At 47.6% G+C, this 26877-nt stretch overlaps 3 protein-coding genes across 3 annotated transcripts; 1 reads left to right on the top strand and 2 right to left on the bottom strand.

The window, feature by feature from the left end:
• Positions 1 to 14: 14 nt before the first annotated feature.
• Positions 15 to 953, bottom strand: LOC126016423 (olfactory receptor 2G2-like). Its single transcript, XM_049778993.1, has one exon. It carries the CDS (start codon positions 951 to 953, stop codon positions 15 to 17), a length of 939 nt encoding a protein of 312 aa, XP_049634950.1.
• A 7439-nt stretch (positions 954 to 8392) lies between these two features.
• Positions 8393 to 9322, bottom strand: LOC126016424 (olfactory receptor 2G2-like). The gene has a single exon (XM_049778994.1). The coding sequence runs from the start codon at positions 9320 to 9322 to the stop codon at positions 8393 to 8395; it is 930 nt and encodes a 309-aa protein (XP_049634951.1).
• Positions 9323 to 17556: 8234 nt separating this feature from the next.
• On the top strand, positions 17557 to 21092 carry LOC126016425 (olfactory receptor 1019-like). The gene is made up of 3 exons (XM_049778995.1): positions 17557 to 17651; positions 19108 to 19115; positions 20104 to 21092. The coding sequence occupies exons 1-3, from the start codon at positions 17557 to 17559 to the stop codon at positions 21090 to 21092; spliced, it is 1092 nt and encodes a 363-aa protein (XP_049634952.1).
• The last annotated feature ends 5785 nt before the right edge of the window (positions 21093 to 26877 follow it).

Raw genomic sequence — 26877 nt, forward strand, 5'->3', positions numbered from 1 at the left:
AACCACACCTACCATCAGGCAATTCTCCCCAGCACCTTCCTGAGCGCCGCCTTCACCTCCTTGTTTCTCAGGGTGTAGATGAGGGGGTTGAGCACAGGGGTGACCACGGTGTAGAACAGGGAGACAAATTTGCCCTGATCCTTGGACCTGCTCTGGGCTGGCTGCAGGTACATGAAGATGATGGTCCCATAGAAGATGACGACCACTACCAGGTGTGAGGAGCAAGTCCCAAATGCCTTCTTCCTTCCTGCAGCTGACTTGATCTTCAGCACTGCTCTGGCGATGCAGATATAGGACGTCAGGATAAAAGACACAGGCACCACCAGAAACAGGACGCTGGCCACAAAGAGCTCAGCCTGGTTGAAGGTGGTGTCCACGCATGCCAGCTTGATAAGCACAGGCACCTCACAGAAGAAGTGGTCGACACGGCGGTGGCCGCAGAAGGGCAGCTGGAGGGTGAGCGTGGACTGCACGAGGGTGGTGGCCACACCGCTGAGCCATGCTGTGGAAGCCAGGATGCGGCAGAGCCGGGGGTGCATGACCAGGGCGTAGTGCAGTGGCCGGCACACGGCGACATAGCGGTCATAGGACATGACAGCCAAGAGGACACACTCGGTGGAGCCCAGGGCCAGGGAGACGTAGAGCTGCACCACGCAGCCCCCGTAGGAGATGGATTTGTCGGGGCCACCCAGGTTGACCAGCAGCTGGGGAACAATGCTGCTGGTGAAGCAGAGGTCCAGGAGAGAGAGGTGGGAGAGGAAGAAGTACATGGGGGTGCGGAGCCGGGGTTCCAGCTGTGACACCAGGATGATGATGGTGTTTCCCAGGATGGTGAGGAAGTACAAAGTGAGGACAAGCACGAACAGGACCTTCTGCAGCTGAGGGTACTCAGAGAAGCCCAGCAGGATGAACCCAGGGAGGTAGGTCTCATTGGCCCTCCTCCCTGCACCCATTTCAACTCTCTGCTCCTCGAGATTGTGCCAGAGCTGTGAGCGCTGACATTGTCCCTCAGCTCAAGTGGAAGCGAATGACACGTTCCCTCCAGTAATCTGTGTTCCACGTTGAGAAGAGATGTGGCCCGTGTGGGTGCACTCTGGTCAGTGTGGGCCTCTCACCTGCCAGGAGACCAGGGACCTAATGGAGGAGAGAGGAGACACTGGGCTCCAGAACCTAGGGACGGGGATCAGGGCAGGAAGTCAGGAAATGCTCCTTCAGCTTCCTGTGAGAGATCTGAATGCAGACAGCAGGCCAGTCGGGGTTGGGGGTCAGTTTCATATTCCAGAAGTGTGGGAAAAAACATACTGTGAAAACCCAGTGTGAATCCAGTTCCCACCCAAGACTCACGAACTCAGCGTGAGCTCCCAGTTCATACTCCAAATCATGGACACAGCCCCAAATACCCCAGAATTATGAACCCAGAGCATGAGCCCAGTTCATACCAAGAAGCACAGACTCAAAATGTGAATATCTAGTCTATACTCTAGACTTATGAACCCATAGTGTGAGACCCAGTTGATACCCCAGACTTATAGACTCATAGTTTGAGCCCCCAGTCCAAACCTAGACTCATAAACCCACAGTGTGAGTTCCCATTTCATACCCCGACTCACAACCAACAGTTTGAGCCCCCAGTTTATACCCCAGAATCAGTACACAGCAGCAGAAACCCCCAGTTCATACCCAAGACCACACACCTCATCTGAGTGGAGATGACAGTCAGACGCGGCTCACAGAAAATCTCAGGACTTGGTTCTTGGCGGCACTGTTACAGACTTGAGCCAGGACTGCAGCAGCCTTAGACCTGCCTATCTTGGGAAGGAGTGATTCCTGGCCCTGGATGGACAGTGCCCAGGAATAATCTGGCTTAGAGCAGGCAGAAAATCTGGTGGGCAACTCTTTAAAAAAGATACACAATATTTCAGGGGCGAGAGTTCTGTTCCATGGCAGGGATCATGGGTATTGAATTAAGTCCTCAGGTTCCAACATCTGGCAAGACACGGGTCTGGAATCAGGTGGCAGTCTGGAAAATAATTTACACACACACGTAGAGAGAAAAGGCTTTGGAAGAGTTCCCCACATTACCCTTCACTCCTACTAGCAGGTCATGGCTCCAAGCTGCTCCCAGGAGATCTGGAAAATGTAAGGGCCACTTTCTCTCTGTCCAAGCAATTTAATCCCACCTAGAAGAAGGGACCATAGGTCTCAATACCAATCCAAGATGCTACATTCAAAGATAATTTCATCCAATGGGAAACAGACAACTCCCATAAACCCACATCGGGAAAGGAAGGGCCAGGCCGTGTTGTATGCACTCTATCACAGGGCTGATGTTAAGCCTGAGATGACAAGCAGGAACGAGGAGGCAGCAGGCCACTGGGGAGAGGTGGGGACAGCCTGTACCAATGGTTCCATGGCCAATCACACAGGCTCCGAGCATCACCTGCCAGAGCACAGAGCCCAAGAATCATCATCTGAGTGACTCCAGCACCTCCTTCTTGCTAGGAAGACCCCCCCCCACCCAAAGGAGATACTCTTGGGGTTGTGGTGTGGGTGGGTTGGGGAGCTGTATGACTTCCCAAGAGAAGTTTTCCACAGGCTACTTTTGAGCAATTTCAGCCTCATCCTGCCAGTGGGTCTGTTCCTGCCATGCTTGCCTGCTGTGGGTTAAGTGTGAAGGCTTCGGTCAGTGGGATAGAGGGATAAGAATTAGATACTGAATGGGGGGCGTTCCTTCCCTGGCCTTCATTTGCCCTTGAACAAAGTTGGATTCTAGTTCCACTGAGGCCCCATGCACAGCACTCTGGGACACATTCATAACATTTCAAACTCCTCAAACACACTCAACATTTCACATCCCAACTCTGGCACACACTCACAGCATTTCGAGCACTCCTGTGATTTTGGGATTTTTTTTTTATTTGTGGCTTTTGGGTCACACCTGGAAGCACACAGGGGTTACTCTTGGCTCTATACTCAGAATTTGCTCCTGGAAGACTCAGGGACCATATGGAATGCCAGAATTTGAACCACCATCCTTTTGCATGAAAGGCAAACTCCCTACCTCCATGCTATCTCTCTGGCCTCAATTTTGGAGACTTTTAAACTCAGTTATACACTTGAAAAAAGCCTAGCACCCAAAATAACTTGGAGTGTGTAAGTCTTAGCCCTTAGAAAATAGTTGTGCTATCTTCAAAAATCCATTGAATTTATCCTCCTATGATGTGTTTTTATTTTTTTATTTTTTTTTTGGTTTTTGGGCCACACCCGGTGACGCTCAGGGGTTACTCCTGGCTATGCGCTCAGAAGTCGCTCCTGGCTTGGGGGACCATATGGGACGCCGGGGGGATCGAACCTCGGTCTGTCCTAGGCTAGCGCAGGTAAGGCAGGCACCTTACCTTTAGCGCCACCGCCCAGCCCCTGTGTTTTTATTTTTTTAATATCTACAAATAAATGCAATCATTCCTTATCTGTCCCTCTTTTTCTAACTCATTTCACTCAGCATGAAATTCTCCATTTGATCCAGGGCCAAAAGGACTGGTCCACGCTTGTCAGAAAAAGTTGGGGGAGTGCAGTCAGGGCAGAGAAGGGTCCATTCTGACAATGATATTTGGGAATGATCACTCTGCACTGGGTGCTGAAAAAAGATAAAGTGCTATGTATGATATCCTTTTAGTAAAGGAAAAGGGGGCAAAAGAGAAAAGAAAAGTATCTGCCATAGAGGCAGGTTGGGAACGGGGTGGTGGTGGGAGAGAAATTGGGAACATCGGTGGTGAAAAATAAATTCAGGTGAACAATGAGTGTTGGAAAATGAGTATGAAACTCAACCATCAATAATGTTTTAACTCTGTATCTTATGGTCATTTAATTAAAAAATCTGTTGGGAGAGTACATCAGATAGGGTGGTTGCCTGCATATGGTTGACCTGCATTCAATCCCTGACATCCCATTTAGTCCCCTGAGCAATACAGAACTAATTCCAGAATATAGCTGAGGTAAGATGCTCTTGCTGTTGCCCTAGAGTATCATAAGCTGAGACATAAGCTGACCCCAAATAGAAAGAGAAACCAATCTCAATGCAAAATGAGTGGTCCATAATCTACCGTTGCAAATTGGAAAAAGTCTGAGAGGCCCTTACATGAGAAGGAAGTTTCTGAAGTGAGTACAGTGCTATGCTATGGTTCCAGTTTGTCCCCTCTCACTGGTGCCACCTCCCTCCATCTGCCACACACCCACCTGGAGAGCTGGAGAAGGTCCTCTGTGGTGAAGAAAGGATGCTGGGGATTCCTGAAGGAAGAGTTGTGTGTGTGTGTGTGTGTTGTGTTGTGTGTGTGTGTGTGTGGTGTGTGTGTGCGCGCGCGCTGTGTAGTGGTCTGTGAGAGTGGGAGTAGGACTGAGACAGGCTCTGGGATGGCCACAGAGACCCTCCCAATTCCTGAGGCAGGGCAGAATTTTGTCCAAAATCTGGTCAACCTTCTGCCCCTGAAGTCCAGGAAATAAGCTCAGTCTGTCTTCTAGGTAAGTTTCTTCAGGAAAGAAGGGAAGAGAAAGCTTTGATGCTATGTCCCCAGAAGGGAGAAATCCCCCTTTGCTTTGTGGGACTTGTGTAGCTCATTAAGATGCTGAAGATGGGCCCCTGGATGCATCAGGGGCAGCTGAGCCCACAGTGAGTGCTCTCGTTGGCACAGCCCAAACTGGCCAATTAAACCTTCCCATTACCCACTGGACCCTGGCCCAGAGCTGTTGGAGATCATACTCACTCATGGCTCCAGAGTCTCAGAGGTGCCCCCCAGGAGGATGCCCTATGGGCAATGGTCCCTTGAGTCCCAGGGCTCTGGACCCAGCTCCAATTGGACAGCAAATGCCTGACAGCAAACAGCCTGTACAGACATATTACTAAAATGGCCAAAGTAGTGTTGTGCAATGGACTTTGTTCTGTCTTTTTCCTACTGTTCTAATGCTTTCATTTGTCTTTAGAAGTAAATGTTCCCTGTTACTCAAAAAATATTTCCCTCTTCCTTGATGGTCTATTAAGTCTCTTTTCTGTCCCAGTCTCTTAAACTAGTTGGTGTACATGCAACTCAGAGACTTCAAAAGTTCCATTTCAAGCCAGCTATTGGGTTAGCCTCCAGAAACCTAATGAAGGCTCATGACTGAAACACAAGACATCTGCTTTAGATAATTCTGCTTTAGCTACCACTGCTCTCACACCTGCTGGTGGACACTTTCTCTCTATACAAGAGCATATTCAGGACGTAGCAGAGCCCTTGCTTTACTACCTCTCTTGCACCTTCATAAGCTCAACACCTGAATCTAATTAGAATAACACGGCAGCGTGTGATCATGCCAGCATCTCCTATGGTTCCCTAAGCACTACCAGGAGTGATTCCTCAGCACAGGGCCAGAAGTAAGGCCTGAGCAGTGTCAAGTGTGGCCCTCAAACAAACCAAAAAAATCAATTTTAAAAGGGAATTTTCCCACTAACACGACTTCTACTTGAAGGAAGCAAGAAGATGCTACCCTTAAGTGAAGGACCTGGAGAGCTGAGTTGGGTACTGAGAAAGACATAGCATGATTTGCTCATATTTGCTCAATGCCTCAGCACCTATTGGATAGAGAAATGCATCCCTTCTCTTTAGGGGCTTCCCAAGCTGTGCTCAGGAGCTCCACTAGTGATTTTTGTCCAATAAAGGCCTGAAGATGTGCACTGGTCAGGTCACAAGGCATGTGAGGGCTCCAAGACTGAAGCTGATGGTGCTGGGCACCAAATCCAGGTCGCACCTGCTAGGCATGTGTCGCAGTCATTGTGCTGGCTCCCAGCCCTGACAGGTGCTTCTCTGAATGGATAGAAGACAAGCAAGTGCCCAGGATGGTAGCACTCAGTCATGCATGAAGAGCAGTGCCCAGCTGTGTGTGTGGACAGTGGCTAGCCATAAATGGGGCCAGCACCCATGCACACATCTGAGCAGTGGGTCTGAGGTGGGGAGATTGCATCACCACAGGCACCTTGGTGGTGTCCCATGGTACCACCTCCCACTCTCTAATGAGAATCTCGTCAGAAGGCCTACTGGGAAGTCTTCCCTCAGAGCAGATGGCTGACCAAGATTTTTGATAGCAAAGGTGATATTTCTCATGCTTAATAACAAACGTTTATTTGACCTATGAGTCTCCCTTCTGCTATATTAAGTGTGTATATATTGAACTTTTTACTTCCAAACATAAGAATTTTTTTTGTTTTTTGGTTTTTGGGCTACCCTGGCGTTGGTCAGGGGTTACTCCTGGCTGTCTGCTCAGAAATAGCTCCTGGCAGGCACGGGGGACCATATGGGACACCGGGATTTGAACCAACCACCTTTATTCCTGGATCGGCTGCTTGCAAGGCAAACCCCGCTGTGCTATCTCTCCGGGCCCCAAACATAAGAATTTTTACAGGCAAATATAGCCTTGATCAAATTATTCTTTACCTATGGGGCTGGAGCATTAGCATGGAGGTAGGGCATTTGCCTTGCATGCAGAAGAATGGTGGTTTGAATCCCAGCATTCCATATGGTCCTCCGAGCTTGCTGGAAGCAATTTCTGAGCATAGAGCCAGGAGTAACCCCTGAGTACTGCCAGGTGTGGCCCCAAAACAAACAAACAAACAAAAAACCCCCAAAACAAATTATTCTTTACCTGGAAAACTCAGTACCAAAAAACACTTAACAACTTCTATAAGGGCCGGAGCATTGGCACAAGTGGTATGCGCTAACTTAGGATGAACCATGGTTTGATCCCCCGACTTCCCATATGGTCCCCCAAGCCAGGAACAATTTCTGAGCACAAAGCCAGGAGTATCACACCCTGAATGTCACCGGATGTGCCCCCAAACCCAACAAAACAAAACAAACAAACAAAACCCTTCTATTCCTCTTTGTTTTCTAACTGCCCTTGCAGCTTAAAGCAGAAAGGAATGTTCTGCTTTTGGGACATTTCTAAAGGACTTTGAGTACTTGATAACTAATTTTCACTTCAGAATTAACATCCAAAATGTTTGGCCAGAATATAACATTGGGTTGTTGAGAAAACTTTTACCAGGTATAGATTTGCACCTCTTTTATATAAGTTTGTCTCTTTTATTGCCCCTTCCAAAAACCAGACCTTAGGAAGTTAGTTATTTGTAATAAGCCCCTTAGATCAAAAAACCTATTCCCTCAGGAAAAGGAAATTGGATAGGAAAACTGGGCTTTTTGCTAAAACCCTTAATCTACATCAGTAAATACACGTAGGGCCTGGCCAGAGAGGAGCTGCTTTGAGACGTTAAAATTTACTTTCTTTTTGTCCTCTGGGCTCTTAATTGAATTGTATCTATTTATAAGGTCTGAAAACCACCTAGAGCTATGTAAATTGTTTTGAAGATCAACCATGTATACTGATAAAGCTTTAGTTAACAAGAGATATATGGGGCCAGAGCAATAGCACAGTGGTAACGCGTTTGCCTTGCAAGTAGCCAACATAGGACAGATTTCGATTTGAATCCTGGCATCCCATATGGTCCCCTGAACCTGCCAGAAATGACTTCTGAGTGCAAAGCCAGGAGTAACCCTTGAGAAGAGATAGGTGTGACCCAACCACCCTCAACAAACAAAAACCAGCCAAACAAATAAAAACAAACAAAAAAACAAACCACGAACACACACAAAACCAAGAGAGATATGCTGTACTTTGCAAAGAAACGAAGATGAGCATTTTTTCATACCTGTGACTGGCAAAACCCCCATATATATCTTTGATTCTTCACATTAAAATTAAAATTAGAACACCTTGCTCTCCCATAGAACCTTTTGTGGTCTCCCATTTCTTCAAAATTCACTGTCCGGGCACCCACTCTCCCTCTCCTAGAGGGATTCAAAGAAGTTCTCTAACGCAACAGGACCAAGCTAGCTGCAGCACATTGAAGCACTAAGAGGGCTGTTCACAGAGACCACCGATGAGGGGTTCAGAGTCTGAGTGTGGATACATGCAGGGGCAGGGCAGGGCAGGCAGAGTGTGACAGATATCAAGGGCAGCAAGAAGATCCAGACATAGGAACATGGTTCAAGACTGGCCTGTGATTAATGGAATCAGTGGATGTGAAGGAGACCTTTCAATGACAGCAAGAGGCTCTCATGTGTATGGCCTGGACCCACACAGCAGACATGATCATGCTTGACTCAAACATGCTGTGAATTAATGTCACAGGCAGTTCAAGAAGCTTGGGGGAGGAGGGCCTCAGGGTCTCTTCTGAGATCGCTATGACATCAAGGTGGTTGCCTTTATGGAGGTTCCTTCACAGAAGATCCCCTCGGCCGCCTCAACATTCGTTTCCTGAGTCGGGGCTCACAGTTACCTTGAGGGTTTCCCCAAACCCAACCCACTATCAGGCAATTCTCCCCAGCACCTTCCTGAACCCCGCCTTCACCTCCTTGTTCCTCAGGGTGTAGATGAAGGGGTTGAGCACAGGGGTGACCACGGTGTAGAACAGGGAGACAAATTTGCCCTGATCCTTGGACTTGCTCTGGGCTGGCTGCAGGTACATGAAGATGATGGTCCCATAGAAGATGACGACCACTACCAGGTGTGAGGAGCAAGTCCCAAATGCCTTCTTCCTTCCTGCAGCTGACTTGATCTTCAACACTGCTCGGGCGATGCAGATATAGGACGTCAGGATAAAAGACACAGGCACCACCAGGAACAGGACGCTGGCCACAAAGAGCTCAGCCTGGTTGAAGGTGGTGTCCACGCATGCCAGCTTGATAAGCACAGGCACCTCGCAGAAGATGTGGTCCACACGGCGGTGGCCGCAGAAGGGCAGCTGGAGGGTGAGCGTGGACTGCACGAGGGTGGTGGCCACACCGCTGAGCCATGCTATGGAAGCCAGAATGCGGCAGAGCCGGGGGTGCATGACCAGGGCGTAGTGCAGGGGCCGGCACACGGCGACATAGCGGTCGTAGGACATGACAGCCAAGAGGACGCACTCGGTGGAGCCCAGGGCCATAGCGACATAGAGCTGCACCACGCAGCCCCAGTAGGAGATGGATTTATTTAGGCCACCCAGGTTGACCAGCAGCTGGGGAACAATGCTGCTGGAGAAGCAGATGTCCAGGAGCGAGAGGTGGGAGAGGAAGAAGTACATGGGGGTGCGGAGCCGGGGGTCCAGCTGTGACACCAGGATAATGGTAGCATTGCCTAGTAGCGTTGTGAGGTACAAGAAGAAGATGAGCCCGAAGAGGACAAGCTCTAACTGGGGCCAGTCAGAAAACCCCACCAAGATGAAGCCCAGTGGCCCACTGGCATTGGTGCCTGGCATGGCTGGGCTTTCGAGAACTCTCCAGGGTATCACAGGGATTTGCCTCAGTGCCTGCTGTCAGGAACCAAGGAGGAAATCAGTATGATGCATCCTGTCCCAGTTTTCCTGGTGCACTGTGATCTACTTGAGTCACCACCTCAGTCTGGCTCTCTGTAAGGCTCCTGACCAGGTCAGGGGCAGAAGGCGGCTCTGGGAAAGGGGTGAGTAGGCCAGACACACAGTGTGTGCCTCAGCACAGCCCAGGGAGCTGGACCCCAAAGTTCGGGTGCCAGCAAGGGGATCGTCCAACTACACAAGGTGCTCCACAAACCTAGTTGAGTCTCTGTGCCCCAAGCAATGTGGCTGTCTGGAGGAACATTTTTTTTTTTTGGTAGTTTTTGGGTCACACCCGGCAGTGCTCAGGGGTTACTCCTGGCTTCATGCTCAGAAATTGCTCCTGGCAGGCACGGGGGACCATATGGGACGCTGGGATTCGAACCGATGACCTCCTGCATGAAAGGCAAACGCCTTACCTCCATGCTATCTCTCCAGCCCCTGGAGGAACATTTGAGCGTGCTTATTTACTCCAGAGAAGACAATGAGGTCTGGGAAAAGGCTGGAGTCACATGCATCTGTGCTGTGAGGTTCTGCTCTGGGCTCTCCTCTTCCTGTAGCAAATGTCTGGGTGTTTTTCAGCATTCATGGCTTCTCTCCAGCTACTGCTGCTCTTTTTCAAGTGGAAAGACAGATCGGAGACAGACAGGAACGACAGACAGGAGAGGGCCTGGCCATACACATTCTACTGTTTTCTCTACTACCTGTGCTGGCACAGGCAGAGTGCGTCTTGTCTCCTTGAGACTCTGAACACCTAATTTAGGGTTTCTCTTAAACTGACCAACCATTGCACACTTGCTGAGGAACGAACTCAAAATATGGTGCTTTGGACCCACCAATCAAACCGAACCCTTAGAGTCTTACAATTATTGGAGTGAAGAAAACCACTCAGAGGACAATGTCATTTTTCCCCTGGCATTATGGTGGAATGCAAATTCTGACATCTCTAGGGTTACTCAGTATGTTAGTTGAGATTAATGCACCATGTTATATTAATAAATGTTACGATAACAAGTTATTATTACATTTTGGCATAAGCTCTTAAAAGTACATTCTTTGGTTACAATAATAAAAAATACATCCACATTTTCTGAATTCTTAGAAGTAGTCAATATACCTCTCAGGAGTAAACTAAGAAAAAAGTTACTCAAGAAAAATTAGAAAATATTTAGAAAGCATCTGGATACTTGTTTTTGGAAAGAGTCAACATATATAGATATATACTTAAAAGAAACATTCTCGAATCAATAATCTAACTTTCCACCTAGAGAAGGAAAAGCACAGCAAGCTTTACTTAAGCAGAAAAATGAAGTGAAATAGGAAATTTAAAGACAGAATCAGAAAGCAAAACCAGAACAGCAGATAAGTCAGTGAAACTGTCTTTAGGTCAATTTACTGATGTACCTGATGAAACAGAGCAGACAGGGATATGCACACCTCGATGGGGTGAGGGTCTCACGCTAGCCACCAATGGAGGAATACCCTCGGCTGCAAGGTTGCCCACTCCTATGACCCCTGCCAACTCCCCCACACGTAGATCCCCAAGTGGTGCCAGATCTCAGAGGAGAGCCCAGACTTGTATGCACTCTGCTTCCACCACTGGAAAATAGGAAGGAATGAAGGAAGGAGTGTCAAGCCCCCTTCCTGTCCGGGACAGCTGAAACCAGGACAGCATATTCACATGAGCACGATTCTTAGGTTACAAGCTCACTTGGGCTCACAGTCAGCACCATGAATTGCAATGACAGAGAGAGGGTCAGTGCGTCCAGAACCACACAATGTGTCACCTCCCACCAACCTGCACATACACAGACAGCCAGTCTCATAAGTCTGGAACCTTCTTTCCCAGAAGTCTCTACATGATGGGGGAAAAGATGGCAAAGAATCCTTGTCTTCGGAGCAGCCGTGTCATCTGAGCAGGAAGAAATCGCTCTTGTTTCCTTCATGTCCAGGGCATAGAGACCATTTATCAGGTCTTAGCAGTTTCTCTGGGGTGTGATGAGCCAGGAGAGTGTGGGCCTTGCTGGTCCTCGGGGACAGCAGTCCCCCACCTGGGAGTGCTTGTTAAAATGGCCCAGGAAAGCAATGTACTAGCATCTGAAACAGTTTTCTTTCAATCATTAGAAGCAAGCATAGCCTAGACAATCTACAGTGTTTCTGGAAGTGCTAAAGACTTCACTGCACACCTGTGACCACGTTCCATCTGCCTTCCAGCCATCTAACATGGCAGTCCTTCCACCCCCCTCCTCACCAATAATGACTGGATAATTTGATATCAAATTGAATAATTTGATTCTGCCCAGTCCCATAAAGCTCAGCTGATTCCAGGGCCCTATAGGTATGGCTCAGTCTGCTTATTCCATAGTCATTGCCCCTGGCTTGCTGGTACAAGGGAAATGTGCACATAACAACACTTTTAGCCAGCACCCAGCCCTCTCCGTGCATCTAACCTGTACCACCAGCCTGGAATGCAGAGAAGCATCATTCCAGAGGTGCCTGGAGACTCGTGCTCTACACCTGCCATTTTCACACCTTTACAAACTTCTCCAGCCCCATCTCACCTAGCTGGCAGAAATCTTAGAATTCAGAGTCCTCACTATGACAATAGTTGGAAATGATCATTCTGGACAAGAACTGGAAATTGAAAGGAAGTAAAGTGATATGCATGATACCCCCTTCAGTAACAGTATTGCTTATTTTAATACTTTTTATTGTGGTCAAAGTGAATTACAAGTCTTTCGCAGTAATATTTAAGGTACATAGTGATAAAGAATTAGGGCCATTGCCACCACCAGTGTTGTCCTCCCTCCACCCCTGTTCCCAGCATGCATCCTATACCTCCCGTTTGCCCCTTGCACTGCTAGTGTGAGAGGTCTCCTTGTGTATAGCTTGCTGTAGGTTGCAGACCATGGTGCCTAAAAGGGGAAAAGGAAGAGGAGAGAGAGACACACACAGAGAAAGAGAGAGAAAGAGAGAGAGAGAAAGGGAGAGAAATATCCGCTATAGAGGCAGACTGGGTGTGGGGGAGTGGGAGGATAATTGGGGAAATTGGTGGAGGGAAATATGGGTGTTGGAACATTGCATTACTAAAACTCAATTCTAAGCAATTTTTAACTCTATCTCACAGGGATTTAACAATAGCAATAAAAAATGAATTCAAACGTCCTTTTCTATACCCAGCTCAGGTCAGGTTTGGAAATCTCTGTACTGAAAATATAAATGCCTTTTGTTCAATCTTGTTTCCAAGATTTGTGAGGCGGAACTCACTGTGTGGGCAGGGTGGACTGACCTTAGCTGAAATAGGTCACTGGACTTGTGGCTGTTCTTACTTTCAATATCTTACTGAGCAGGAGACCGAGTTTTCTTGTCATGGCTCCAGGTGGAATGAAAAGATTGTGTCCCCTCATGATGAGTGGCCTTGCAGTCAGGAATGCAAGTGTCTTTAACTCTCTAAGATAAGCAATGCCAGCCCACCAGCTATTTCTGTTAGGCTCTGAGCAACTCACTCTTTATATCCAAATGGTGTTAGAGGCAACACTGAGCTCCAGTGAGGCTCTTTATTACAAGCCTCACTTCAACTGCTCTCTCCTTTACCATTCTGCTAGTTGGATTCACTAAAAAAAAAAAATTAAAGATAGGGTTTGATCAGGTTCGATCAGGTTCGATTTCTGGCATCCCATATGGTCCCTTGAGCCTGCCAGAAGTGATCCCTGAGCACAGAGTAAGGAATAAATCTTGAGTACTGTCAGTTGTGACTCCCAAACAACAGTAATGAGAACTATCCTGTATGGCGAAATAGTTCATTTAAAGAAAATGCACCACATAGTTGACATAGTTGATCGCAATACATTTGTTTCCAGATAAGTGAAAGCACCATTATTGAAAAAAAATGAAAAGGAAACCAAAGATGGAAGAAAAGAAAAAAAAGAAAGAAAGAAAGAGAGGGGGCCAGAGAGATAACATGAAGGTACAGCTTTTGCCTTGCATGCAGAATGATGGTGGTTTGAATTCTGGCATCCCATATGGTCCCCTGAGCCTGCCAGTAGCGATTTCTGAGTGTAGAGCCAGGAGTGACCCCTGAGAGCTGCCGGGTGTGACCCAAACACATACACACACACACACACACACACACACACACACACACACACACACACACAAGATAAAAGAAAAGGCAGAGTAATAAGCTCAATTGTGAAATTTATTGCATCTCCAATGAAGTCATTAATATAATCTCAGAAGGTAAGGTTTAGGAAGCTCCTGTTGTTAGCTGTCCATTCTTTAAAAATTGGGGTGCTTCTTTAGGTATGACAGCATTAAGTTGTTCAGAAATTCAAAGCATTATTATAAAATGACTTTTAGGGGCATATATTCAGCTGGCAGGCCTCCTGGAAGAAGGAAGTGATGGGGGAGGTGCCCGACTCACTCCAAAAAGTCTTCCTTGAGTTCCTAAAATGTACCTAAAATACAACTGTAAAAGACTTGAAATTCACATTGGTTTCAATAAAAAAGACTATCTACAAATATGACAATTCCTTTAACAGAAGAGTCTGTAAGGTAAAATATTCTCAGAGGACAAATGGCAGATCAAGGAAGTAGGTGAGAGGGTTCATGGACTGCAGAGAACCTGTCAGTTCAGAAGCTCAGTGTTCTGCCAAGATACCTACATCAATTTGGTTGCTCCTCAATTGAAACTTTGGAGGGAGGAGGGAATCTTGCCTCTTCTGGGGGGATGTGAAACAATCTGTTGTTGATTTAAAATAATATAAAATAAATATAAAGTTCACTTGTTGGGTGAGGCCACACCAGGCACCGTGCTTCTAACCCCTTAGGTGGACAGGTCTGATGAAAAAGGTTAGTAATGGAGAAATAATTCACAAACAGTCAGAGTTTTATCAGAGTCAGCTTGCTTTATTTCCTGGCTTTTCTCTGCCATGTGCATCTACTCACACGTGCTTTTCTGCTAAGCCTTCCTTCTAGCTTTTTTCCAATAAGTAATTTCTATAGGTTAGGGGGCTGAGGTCCTCTCACAAAGCACCTTTGGTAGAAGAAAGGTCTGGGCCTTGGCTTCTGGGAGTCAGCTCAAAGTTTTCAGCTCTGACCACTTACTATTTGTTTCTCATGCTCAGAACAGGTGCCAGGTGGGTCAACGTCTGGGTTCCAAGCTCACAACCTGGCTCAAGAAGGCAGTGACTAACCACTAGAGGCTCAAGGCACCCACCATCTCTGAGGTCTTCTCGGGTTCTTGGGTCCTGTGTCTGTATTCAAGCTCCAGTCTGGGGATTGTGGAATGTACGTCCCACAGTTTCACAGTCTGTTCACTATGGAAAACTATATAGTGGTTCTGCAGATACTAAACAGATAAATGACACATACTTGGAACTCCCACTTCTGGGTTAGCATCTCAAAGTTTACCACAGCCTAGTGCCCATCGGCAGCTGAATGGGTATACAAAAGTGTCAGAGTGTGAGCCCATGTGTGCTTGTGGGCACTTAGGGAACCATGGAGCTCATATGTCTAGCTAGAACAGTGTCTGGGCAGCCATGCAATTCTAGGAGGCAATTCTAGTGCACTTATCAGAATGACTAATTCTCATACATAGCGTTTCATTTCATTTTTCCTTCTGAATTGCAAGGAAGGCCTGGAAACAGCACTGTGTATCTCACTTGATGAAATAAAACAGAAGAAAGGAGACTCTCTTAACCAAGAACATCAGAAAGCCATTTATGGGATTCTTTCTGGTTTCGTTGACAGAGGCTACTATGACTGCTTCAGCTTTTGCAACCTATAGTGACGCTGACATCTGAGTAATATCCACATGATTTTCTGTAGGGTGAATCAAGGAAACTTCGACAGATTCATGTCTGCCTGAATCATTTATCTAACAATGATGTTGGTGATGGGGGCTGGTCTGTCTGCAGTGGCAAGATTGATAGTTATCTTCCATGGGTGGAATTATTGACAAACCGGAGACACAGACCCGCGATGTGTATCAGGAACTAGGGTGGGGAAGGAAGAGAGAGGACGTGCCTCATCCTGCTAGGCCCTCAGAGCAGAAGTCTGAGCCTCTAGGGCTGGCATGGAAATCTGCCAGACAAAAATCATAGGTTAACCTTATGACTTTCACTCAAACTGCCAAGTCTTACCTGGTCCATAGGCCTGTGAATTACAGAGTTAGCTGGGGAAGTGCATGTGTAGGAGGGAGGGAGAAACCATAGTAGCCCAGCGCCACACATATCACCTTCCCACAGAAATGACTTAGCTCCAGAAATAAGCTCAAATAATATGAGCAGCTGAACTGGATCGGGTGGGACACACTACCGACTAAAAACTGGGGTATTCTCAGAATGGGGGTGGCCAAAGACCCACCCCCACCTCCATTACTGGAAAACCCAGCAACCTTTACCAACACCAGCCATCTTCCTGGCAGAAAAATGTCCCAGCTTCTCCACTAAGCTCCAAAAGAAAATGATGGCTGCTGACTCTTCCTTGATAGTCCAAACAGGGTTGATCCATCAATAGCCTTCTCAGCATGGGTTGGGGCAGAGTCCCCTTTCTGCATGAACCGTAACAGCCCAGGGGCATACCCTATGCTCACCAATAGAAGCAGCCAGTTCCATAACTAAAAATGCCAAGTTATGCCAGTTCCATAACTTCAAAATGCCAAGCCACCAAATTTGTTTTTGATCGATATATCATGGATAGCACAGCTTCATATGGTCATGTAATAACCCAAAATTTTATAATAGTGTCTGCCCAGTAGGATCACAGTAAAAATTCATAGATGACCACCAAGCTCCAGGAGTATAAGCAGTGACACAAAAGGCTTAACTGGTACCAACTACACCCCAGAAACCTTCAGACACTGATTTTAGTAACACTGTTGAGAAATATGGTGATTATTTCAAACTGATACTTTAAGATCTAAGGATTTTTTTTGTGTATAAAGGCAGATCTAGTGATGTTCAGAGGTTAGCCTGGCTCTGCATTCAGGAATTACTTCTGGTAGTCTCTGGGGACCATATGGAATTGAACCTGATATGGCTGCGTGCAATCCTCTGTACTATCTTTCCTGCCCCTGATCTAAGCTTCGATAATTCCATTTGCCTTTGTGTTATAAAAAACAATATGAAGTAAATTATTTTTGTGCGTGCAAGGGGGCTGGTTGGGGTGTTGAGTGGGAAACTGGGACTCTGGTGGAGGGAAGGTCACACTGGTTGTGGAATTAGTGTTGGAACATTTGATACCTGAGAGAACTGTATTATGAACAACTTGGTAAGTCATAGTGTTATAATAAATAGTTTTAAAAATGGAGAGGAGAGACTGTTCTTCAGGAGCACAGTGAACAGAGCTCCTGTATGGAGACCAGGGAACTGCTCTGGCTGCCTGCCCTACTATGTACTGCAGTGAGCTGGGCCAACAGCCCTGATCTGTCCATGATGCTGATGGGGGAACACTCTGGAAAAAACACGTCTGTGCCCACAGTGCTGCCATACTGATGGAGGATGCCTCACCAAGAAGGCAAACAGGAGTGAGGCTGGTCACTCGTCCCTCATCTGTCATCCTGAATGCTTTTGTGGCACAGAAATAAAAGAATATTCAGCTGGTGTGGGTGTGAACCTAAAGCAATGCCTGATATCTTCACTTCCACCTTAGGGCAAAGTCCACACTCACTCCCAATGTCCCCCGATGGAGCTGAAGGAGCCATAGCTGGCTCCAGCACTGGACTCAGCATGAAGGAGCCTCCCTCATGGACAGTCAGAGGCTGAGTCGCTCACTGAGTGCAGGCCTGCGGGTGACTGGGTCCTCCTTGCAGAGCACAGAGCCAAGCACTGCCATGGGGGCAGTGCCCTCTGTTACCCACTGGACTGAGGGCAGGTGGGTGGGTCAAGGGGGGCAAAGCCTGAGCCCAGATACCCTGAACTAGCTGGTCTCCCCTGAGACCAGCAGATGAGCAATTACTAGCATCTGGGCTGCCTTCTTTGGCGAGAGCTGGCAGGGTGTCAAGTTGGCCCTGGGGAAGGTCCCCTGCAGGCTGGCTGGGCCAAGCCTAGGGATTAATCCCAGTCCCTCTCTGGGACTGCAGACATAGGTCCTCAACTGAGACCAGGAACAGCATTCAGTGGAAAATCGGGGCCAGGGATATGCAGCGGCTGAGACTGTACCGACCCTTGGAAGTGCCTTTGGCCAGTAAGAAGGAGCACTCAGAGACCTGTGGGATCCACGTGGAGGAGGCTGCGTGAGTGGGTACCATGGCTGGGGGTTCCATGGAGGAGGTGTGGATAGGAGTGAGGATGTGGGTCCTGGCCAGGGAGCACTAAGTTCAAATACCACTATTGTCCTAAGGAGCTTTAGAGGGGTGGAAACTTGGCACTGTCTCTAGGTAAAGACAACATTTTAATGAACCATGGTCAATGATAGACCCCTTGCTCCCCTGTCCCCACAGCTCATACTCTCACACAGATTTTGTTTGTACAGTTTTTTCTCTGAATGTCCCTTCTCCTCAACCCCACACACAGCTTTGGTCTGTACTCTCCACTTTTCCTTGCTTCCCCCTAAAGGAAAGTGTCACCTTTATTCAGCAAAGCCCACTCAGTCATGTGGCAGCCCCGAGTCCTCTCTCTAGCCTCAGCCTGTATTGTGTTCTGGTGTGAAGGTTTAAGGGGTCCATGTCACTTGACCTGTACTGTAGAGGGGACAGGAAAGACTTAGGCTTATGCCTTCCACCGCTTTTTGCAAGGATACCCCCTTGAGCTGTGTATTTTGTAGTCCTGGATCTACTGTCCACAGAGGTGGTGCTGTCTGCAGATAACAAGGACATTTCAAATAATAGCTCAGACACCTTTACATATATCAGGACCAGAAGAATCTGAAATCTGTCTAGGAAATGTTCACTGATGGTCCCCCATTTGATGAGCAGCGAGTATTTAATTTTCCACTTCTTAAGTAAATCGTAAGTAAATGCTGGCTGGGCAGTGTTTTAGAGTGGACACTGCCTTAATGTCTCCAGAAGGTGTCTGCTGGGTGGGGAGCTGCTGATGTCAGGTGGGTCAGGGGAGGCAGGTGAAGGTACAGTGGGGATCTGGTGGGTCAGAGGGTGCAGGGTGGGTGACCTGGTGTCTCTAGCTGCTGTCATGTTGGAACCGAGCCCACTGCTGAGGCTCTTCCTGTGATAAGCTGCCCTGGGCTCACCCACTGAAGTCAGGTGGGTGACTGAGGCTTTTGTGCACAGGGTCCCATCTCTGCATCCATTTTCTCCTCTTGGGGTACACTGAATGGACCAGTTTACAGGCCCAGGACAGCAACCACAGCCTTCTTTAGTATGGAAGGAAGGAGGATGCTACTGTCCTGCATGGTTTGGGGTGCTCTGGCTCTTTCACCCTCACAGATGTCTCTTCAGACACTCACACTACCCAGAGCTGAATCCAGGCAACTTGTCTGCCCTTGGATCTTCAAACTGAGGGCTTCGAGCTGAAGGAAACGTGAACTCACCAGACTGCTTGTGTTCGATTTCCTGAGCATCCAGTAGCCCTCAGAAGGAGCCTGCTCTGTCCTGTACAGAAGTCTGTCTCCATAGGCTACAGTCATCTCCACTGCCCAGCACACAACTCCCATCTAAGGCACAGTCCTTGGACAGCCCCTATATTCAACCCCAACGTAATGCTGAGAGGTGCCCTTCTGGCGGCCCATTACAGGTGCATTGGTACCCCAAATCTGTATGTTTAGGTGCCAGCCAGGAGCTCCACATGTCCCTCTTTTACAAGAGGGTGCTAGAGAAGAAATATGATTAGAAGCAGGTCCTGGGGATCAGGGTCCTTCCAGGGGAGGGAGTACCTTCTCACAGAGACAGGGGTGTGTGTGACCCCCCAGCTCTGAAACTTTATTTCTGCAGCTGAGGTCTGAGCCCTGTGCACTGCATTCATCTCTTCATGATCCCAAGGCCTGTAGTGAGCATTGCGAGTTGGTGTTTTCAGGATATCATCATTCCATGTGGGGGCCCTGCTGATTCCCAAAACCAGAATCCAGGGACTTCAGGTTTGACCCTGTAACCAAAAGTAAGAGCTTTACTGCACGTGGACACGCATTCATTTTTCATGGAAAATTTATTGTCCACTTAGGACTAAACACAGCATGTCACACAATGAGATTAAACCGTAAACCCTTGACCTGAGAGGCCTGGGCAGACCATGATCAGCAGCTTCAGAGGAGCCCTGCTGAGCTTTTCTGGACAGTTCTGGCCCAGGAACAAAACGAAGGCACTCTCCTCTCTGTCCCACCATGCAGCTCGTGTCCTTGCCTCCCTCACTCCTGCCCACACGCCCTTCCTACTTGGGTACTGATGGTGATTGGCCGGATGACAGGTGCAAGGTGGCATCGGACCCCTGAAGCAGCAGGAGCTCCAGAGCCAGAGACGGGGTTGGTACTGCTGGTAGGTCCTGCCCCAGACCCACAGATAGATGCTCCTCATGGTGCCTTTGAGGGGGTCAGTGCTGCCCCCTTCGGGGACCAGGGAAGAACATGGGTGGAGCTCACTCTTTCCTAGGCTGTGGGAGTTACCTCTAAACAAGACTTATTGACTCTCTTCATCTCTTAGACTGTCTCTGGTGTGAGCCAGAGAAGGAGAGAAGAGGCAGGCAAGAAAGCACAGATGAACGAGGGAAACCCGTGAGCTCAAGGCCCACTTGATGCAGGTCCCATGGGCACGGTGTTCACTGTCTGGTGTGTTCTTGACCCTGCTGGCCTCTCCCTGATGGCCACGGGGAATGGTAGTATGGTGACCGAGTTCCTGCTCAGGGGCTTTTCGAATGACCCGACCTTGCGGTTGGTCAGCGCTGCCTGCTTCCTGCCTATCTACCTGTTTGCCCTGCTGGGCAACGCCTCGATCGTTGCGGCTGTGAGCCAGGATGGCCGCCTGCACACGCCCATGTACTTCTTCCTGAAGAACCTGTCTTTGCTGGACATGTGCTACACCTCGGTCACCCTCCCCAAGGCCATCGCCAATGGCTTCACTGGCTCTGAGCACATTTCCTTCGCCGAGTGTGTTGCTCAGCTCTACCTGTTTGTCACGCTCTGTGCATCGGAGTGCTTCCTGCTGACAGCCATGGCCTATGACCGCTGCGTGGCCATCCAGAGGCCACTGCACTATGGGGTCCTGATGGGCAGACAGCGATGTCTGCTGTTGGTCCTTGTGGCCTGGCTGGCTGGTGCGCTCTACGCCATCTTCCACACCAACAACACCTTCTCCCTGCCCTTCTGTGGGCCCAATGTCATTGAGCACTTCTTCTGTGACAGCTCCCCTCTCATGAGACTGTCCTGCACTGACCCTCACATCCACGAGGAGATGGGCTTTGTGGTGGGGGGCTGCATCATCCTAAGCGCCTTCGCCCTCACGGCCTTCTCCTACGCACTCATAATCAACACCATCGCCCAGATGCCCTCTGCAGGTGGCCGCCAGAAGGCCTTCTCCACCTGCTCCTCCCACCTGGCCACTGTCTTTCTCTTCTACATCACTGGGAGTTTGGCCTATCTCAGCCCCACCTCTCATTATTCCCCCACCCAGGGACGGCTGGTGGCCGTGTTCTACTCTGTCCTCACGCCCAGCATGAACCCTGTGGTCTACTGTCTGAGGAACAAGGACATGCAGGCTGCTCTGAAGAAGCTCTTTGGCTCTTCAAAGTAGACTCTGGATGAGTAAGTTGTGTTTAGGGAACCCGGGGCTTGAACATGACTCAGATGCAACACACCCATTCTAGAAAAGGAAAAGTGGAGCCAGAACCCTGAGACTAAGGTCAGGTGCAAAAGTGGAAACCAGAGTCTCCCAGAGATAAGAGCCAATCTTCTTCAAGGTTCGTACAGGCTCACATCCCATCTGATCACCAGCGTAGAGATCTCAACTCAGAATCTTTTGCAGTGGCCCCCGATAGAATCCTAAAGGGATCACAAGGGGTTTACTTGAGGAAGCCCAGGCTGGCTTAATCTATGTGGATCAGCAAATTTATCACATCACATGAACAGAAAAATAGTACTGGTCATTTGACCATTTCATTTGACGCAGGGGAAAATTATTGGACATGACCTAACATCCTTTGTTGATAAGAGCTGAGCTCATGCTTAGAGTATGTATTGCGTATGAAGCTGAGTGGTCCATACCTACAGCTGACCTCACTCAAAGATGAGTATCAGGAAACTTCACTAAGATCAGTTGTTCTCAGAGTCTCTATTGAACTCAGGAAGGTCCCTAATAGAGTCACCAAGGAATGAGAAATACACTCTGGGTTTATGTATTTATCACAACAACATTTTGTACAGGAAAAGTGGGGGCCCATCATGGGGTGGCAATAATGTTGGAGTAAACTTTCTTTTTGGCCACACCGGCAGTGCTCAGGGATTACTCCTGGCTCTAAACTCATAAATCAGTCCTTGCAGGCTAGGGGGACCATATGGGATGCCAGGGATTGAATCTGGGTTGGTAGCATGCGAGGCAAGTCCCCTACCCGCTGTGCTATCACTCTGGCCCCAAGAGTAAGCTTGATCTTCAAATGAATCTTAGCTTCTGCTCAATGGGTCAGGTAAGTCTACCGTGAATGAAAAGTTCATCCTAATTTAAACTCTATTGAAGAAGGAACTTGCAAAATAAAAGAGTCAAGTGAGAGAAGAAATACTGTCATCTGTTGTTGGTTTATAGCCTGCTGTGCTCCTGGCTCTGTGCTCCGAGTTCAAACCTGGCAGGGTTTGAAGTAGAAAATGGCGAGGATCAAAACAAGGCCAGCTGGGTCCAAGGAAAGAGTCTTAACCTATGTCCTATTTTTCAGACCCAAAATACGCAGTTTTTTTTTTTTAATTTTTGGGTCACACCCGGCAGCGCTCAGAGGTTATTCCTGACTCTATGCTCAGAAATCACTCCTGACAGGCTCGGGGAACCATATGGGATGCTGGTATTTGAACCACCATCCTCTGCATGTAAGGCAAATGCTCTACCTCCATGCTATCTCTCCGGCCCCGAAATACTCAGTCCTAATAGTGAATAGTTCTTTAATTTATCATGTAAAACCCTACCATAATGCAAAGCAGCAACCATTTTCTTCAGGTTTCTTTGTGATGTTTCTTTGGACAAAGATGGTCATTTCCAACAGTATACCTCAGGGTTGTGTGATGGCAAGGGTCTGCTCTGGAATAGAAAGAGTCATATGACCAGAGGATGCTGGGAAGATTTGGTGTTTATTCTCCAAACGTGAATTCTCTTGAGGAGAGTGGATGCGTGGGCGGTGAAATATCAAGAAAATGAGAGGCCACACAATGTATGTGGAGGAACAGCGTTCTATAATGTGTGGGACAAGTATATACGAGGTAAATTTGCAGTCACAGGTATGAGAATAATGTTCACAAACAAAGCACAGATTAACAGTAAAACAATTCACCTGGCTAGGAGGATACGCAGACCTGATGATAAGGTCTATATCCAGTAAGAGTCTTGAGTTACAAAGGAGAGGGTTAATTTTAACACCTCAAAGCAGTTCCTGACAGGCCAGCCTTAGATGTAAAAATAAGAGAAGCAGGATTTCTCTATCAAATTCCTGTTTCTAAGGGGAGAGGTTTCATTGTTTAAAGGTCAAAATGAAGGAGGCGAGTTATTTCTTTTTTTTGTTTTGTTTTGTTTTGTTTTTGGGCCACACCCGGTGGGGCTCAGGGGTTACTCCTGGCTGTCTGCTCAGAAATAGCTCCTGGAAGGCACAGGGGACCATATGGGACACCGGGATTTGAACCAACCTGTTGGGGACTGTTTGGAATAATTAAAAAGCCCTCTCACTAATCAAAATGGAGTCTCTGAAAGTCTTAGCCAAAGTTCTTACAAGCTGCATGTGGCCTTTTTGCCCTTGGATCCAAAGAAATAGAAATAGCCTAGAGCTAGGGAGTCACTAGGCTCCAAGATGTCCTTGTAAAGACAGGGGTCAAAAGGCCCAAGCTGAGATTAGATTTTGTATTTTGTTGCTCAAAGATAATGTGAATCTCTTGACTGATGATAATCTTATTAACCTTGGAAAATCAAGGTGTTCCCGTGGAAAGTTACAGCAATTCCTACTGTGCCTCGCCCCTACTCTGTTTTGCATTGTCTATAAAAGGTCTATTTCTCCCTTTATTAAATGGACTCCTGATCGGAACCCTTCGTCTCGAGTCTCTTTTTTCCCAGTCCCTCCTCTATTTCAGGCTGGATTCCTCTTCGAGAACTGCGAATTACTGACGTGGTCCCCAGCTTTACCCGCTGGTCGGGGTCCCTGGTGGATCACACCAACCACCTTTGGTTCTGGATCGACTGCTTGCAAGGCAAACACCATTGTGCTATCTCTCTGAGCCTGAGGCGAGTTATTTCTAAAGACATAAAGATTTTGGGGCCAGAGCTATGGCACAGTGGTAGGGCATTTGGCTTGCATGCGGCTGGCCCAGGATGAACCTGGGTTCAATCCCTGACATCCCATATGGTCTTCCAAGCCAGGAGTGATTTCTGAGCACATATCCAGGAGCAATCCTTGAGTGTCACAGGGTGTGGCTCCCAAACAAAACAAAGCAAAACAAAAAAGAGAAATGCAGATTTTATACCTGGTAAAAGTTTCGACAGCCCAATTCTACATCCTGGCCAAACCTTTTTCAATGTAGATTCTGAGGTAAGAGTTAACAAGTTTAGGATGTCTCCAGAAGCATTTTAAAGACAGAGAGCAAAAACTTGTTTCTATGTGTCTTTAATTTGGTGCTGGAATTTTCCAGGTAAAGAGAATTCAATCAAGGCTATATTTGCCTGTAATATACGCAGCAGAAGGGAGAATCAATTATAGGCCAATTAGAAGTGAAGGAAGTATAATGTCAGTATCATAACACGAATCTCAAAAATATTTCTAAAGGAATTGGCCAATAATTCACGCAGGGGAGAAGCATCCCAGCAGGCCTTCTGGTGAAAATTCTTTGGGAGTGTTTGAAACAGCCATTAATTAACTCTAAGAATATGACATCCCAGCAGGCCTTCTGTCTGTCCTCCTTTTAGAAATACAGAAATTCTTATCAATGGTGTGACATTTCTGATATACCCTGGTCCCTGCATGAGCTCTGGTGTGAAGTACCTAATCCAGAGCAATGCTCAGGTCCTTGTTCTTCAGGATGTATAAATGACAGAGTTCAGGAAGGGGGGCATGTCTGTGGGAAGACAGACAAAGCAAGGTTCAACGTGAGAAGTAGGCTTCAGGAATGCCATGCCCCAGTGCCCATGGACATTGTTACCATGAGTGGGTGTGGGAAGCAGATGGACAGGGCAGAGGTCAGGTTGTGCAGTGCCAGAAGATGCACATGTAGGAGGAGGCAATATAGGAAAAGCAGTCAAGAGAGGCTCCAGCTATGAGTACTTTGATGGCCGCCTGCCCCAAGAGAACAGCTGTATCTGCCAGCAGGATGGCTTGTTGGATGTTGCAGAAGTGGTGGATCTCATTGGAACAAAAGCCATGATGTGCATGGCCCCAGAGAGTCTGCCCCTGAGGTAGTAGGCTGTTGCCATGTGGCTTCAGGCCCCAGGATTCATGACAGCTTCATAGTGGAAGGAAAAATGGCCATGTAATGGTTGTAGGATTTAATTGTAAGCATGGCTGCATCAGAAACCTTTAAAATAATGTATATAGGACCTTTAAAGTCATGCCTTGGGCAGGACAGTGTGGCTTCCTTGATAGGGGAAATTCCCTAATAGGAATTTATATATTTCTCTTTTTGTTTTTGTTTTTTGGGTCACACTCAGCAGTGCTCAGGGGTTACTCCTGGATCCACGCTCAGAATTCGCTCCTGGCAGGCTCAAGGGACCATATGGGACACTGGGATTTGAACCAATGACCTTCTGCATGAAAGGCAAATGCCTTACCTCCATGCTATCTCTCCAGCTTCAGGAATTTTTATATTTATAAAGACAGAAATAAATTGTTTCTAAATGTCTTTAATTTGGTGCTGGAATTTTCCAGGTAAAGAGAATTCTATCAAGGCTATATTTGCCTGCAACACACACAGCAGAAGGGAGAATCAATTATAGGCCAATTAGATGTGAAGGAAGCATAATGTCAGTACCATAACACGAATCTCAAAAATATTTCTAAAAGAATTGGCCAATAATCCACACAGGGGAGATGCATCCCCGTGGTCCAGGGCCAGGGCCATCAGGGAGGGTGCAGGCTGGGACCTCCTCCAGGGCAGAAGGAAGAGAGGTGCCAGCCTCAGTCCAGATCCTCTGCTACTGTGTCCCAGAAAATTGTGAGGCCCAGGCAATTCACAAGCTGGAACTGAGCTGGGAGACCTTTGCAAACAGACAAGCTCAAGAGCTCTGAATCCTGTTCCTTGAAGTGCATAGAGGGCAATCACACTTTTCAGGGTCCCACCCAGAGAGGGAGAGGGAGAGGGAGAGGGTGAGGAAGAGGGAGAGGGAGAGGGAGAGGGTGAGGGAGAGGGAGAGGGTGAGGGTGAGGGAGAGGGAGAGGGAGAGGGAGAGAGAGAGAGAGAGAGAGAGAGAGAGAGAGAGAGAGAGAGAGAGAGAGAGAGAGAGAGAGAGAGAGAGAGAGAGAGAGAGAGAGAGAGAGAGAGAGAGAGAGAGAAGTCAAAACAATGCCTGCCTCAGAGGCAGGTGGGGTAGCATTGATAGGAGAAAAACTGGGGACTTTGGTGATGGGAAATGTGCACTGTACTACAAATCAAAGTGTAGAAAAAAGAAAGAGATAGAGAGAGAAATAGATAGATAGAATAAAAATGTATGCCCCAGAGACAGGAAGAGGAAAGGATATCAGGGAGTATGAAAGGGAAACTGGCGACATTGGTGGCAGGAAATATGCATTGATGAAGGTTGTTGTATATTATATTACTGTAACTCAATCATGAATAACTTTACCTGTGAAAAAACACAACTATACAACTATATTTATTATCATTGTGTATACGTACTTTATATGTATACACAATATGTATATACACTATACATATCATGTATTATTAAACACCTTGTGCTCAGAAATAGCTCCTGGCAGGCACAAGGGACCATATGGGACGCCAGATTTGAACCAACCACCTTAGGCCCTGATTTGGCTGCTTACAAGGCAAATTGCACTGTGCTATCTCTCCGGCTCCAGGAGCTATTTCTGAGCAGACAGCTAGGAGTAACCCCTGAGCACTGCCGGGTGTGGCCCAAAAAAAACAAAACAAAACAAAAAAATTGAAAAAATGTCTTAAAATTGAAAAATTAAAGTTGCCCATGAAATGGATTGGGGTGACAACAGAATGTGTCTGTGGGGAAGAAAGACTGTGGGTCCATCAGACATTTTCTAGGACACCCCTGCTGGCAGTGGGTAAGATGACACAGCTGCTCACTGATGTTCAGGGAGGCTTTCTAGGTGGGAAGGAGACTCTAGAGTGGCCGATATAGAGGATTATCTTTTGCTTTTGGGCCACACATG

Source organism: Suncus etruscus, chromosome 8 (genome assembly GCF_024139225.1).
Source record: "Suncus etruscus isolate mSunEtr1 chromosome 8, mSunEtr1.pri.cur, whole genome shotgun sequence".
Classification (NCBI taxonomy): Eukaryota; Metazoa; Chordata; class Mammalia; order Eulipotyphla; family Soricidae; genus Suncus; species Suncus etruscus.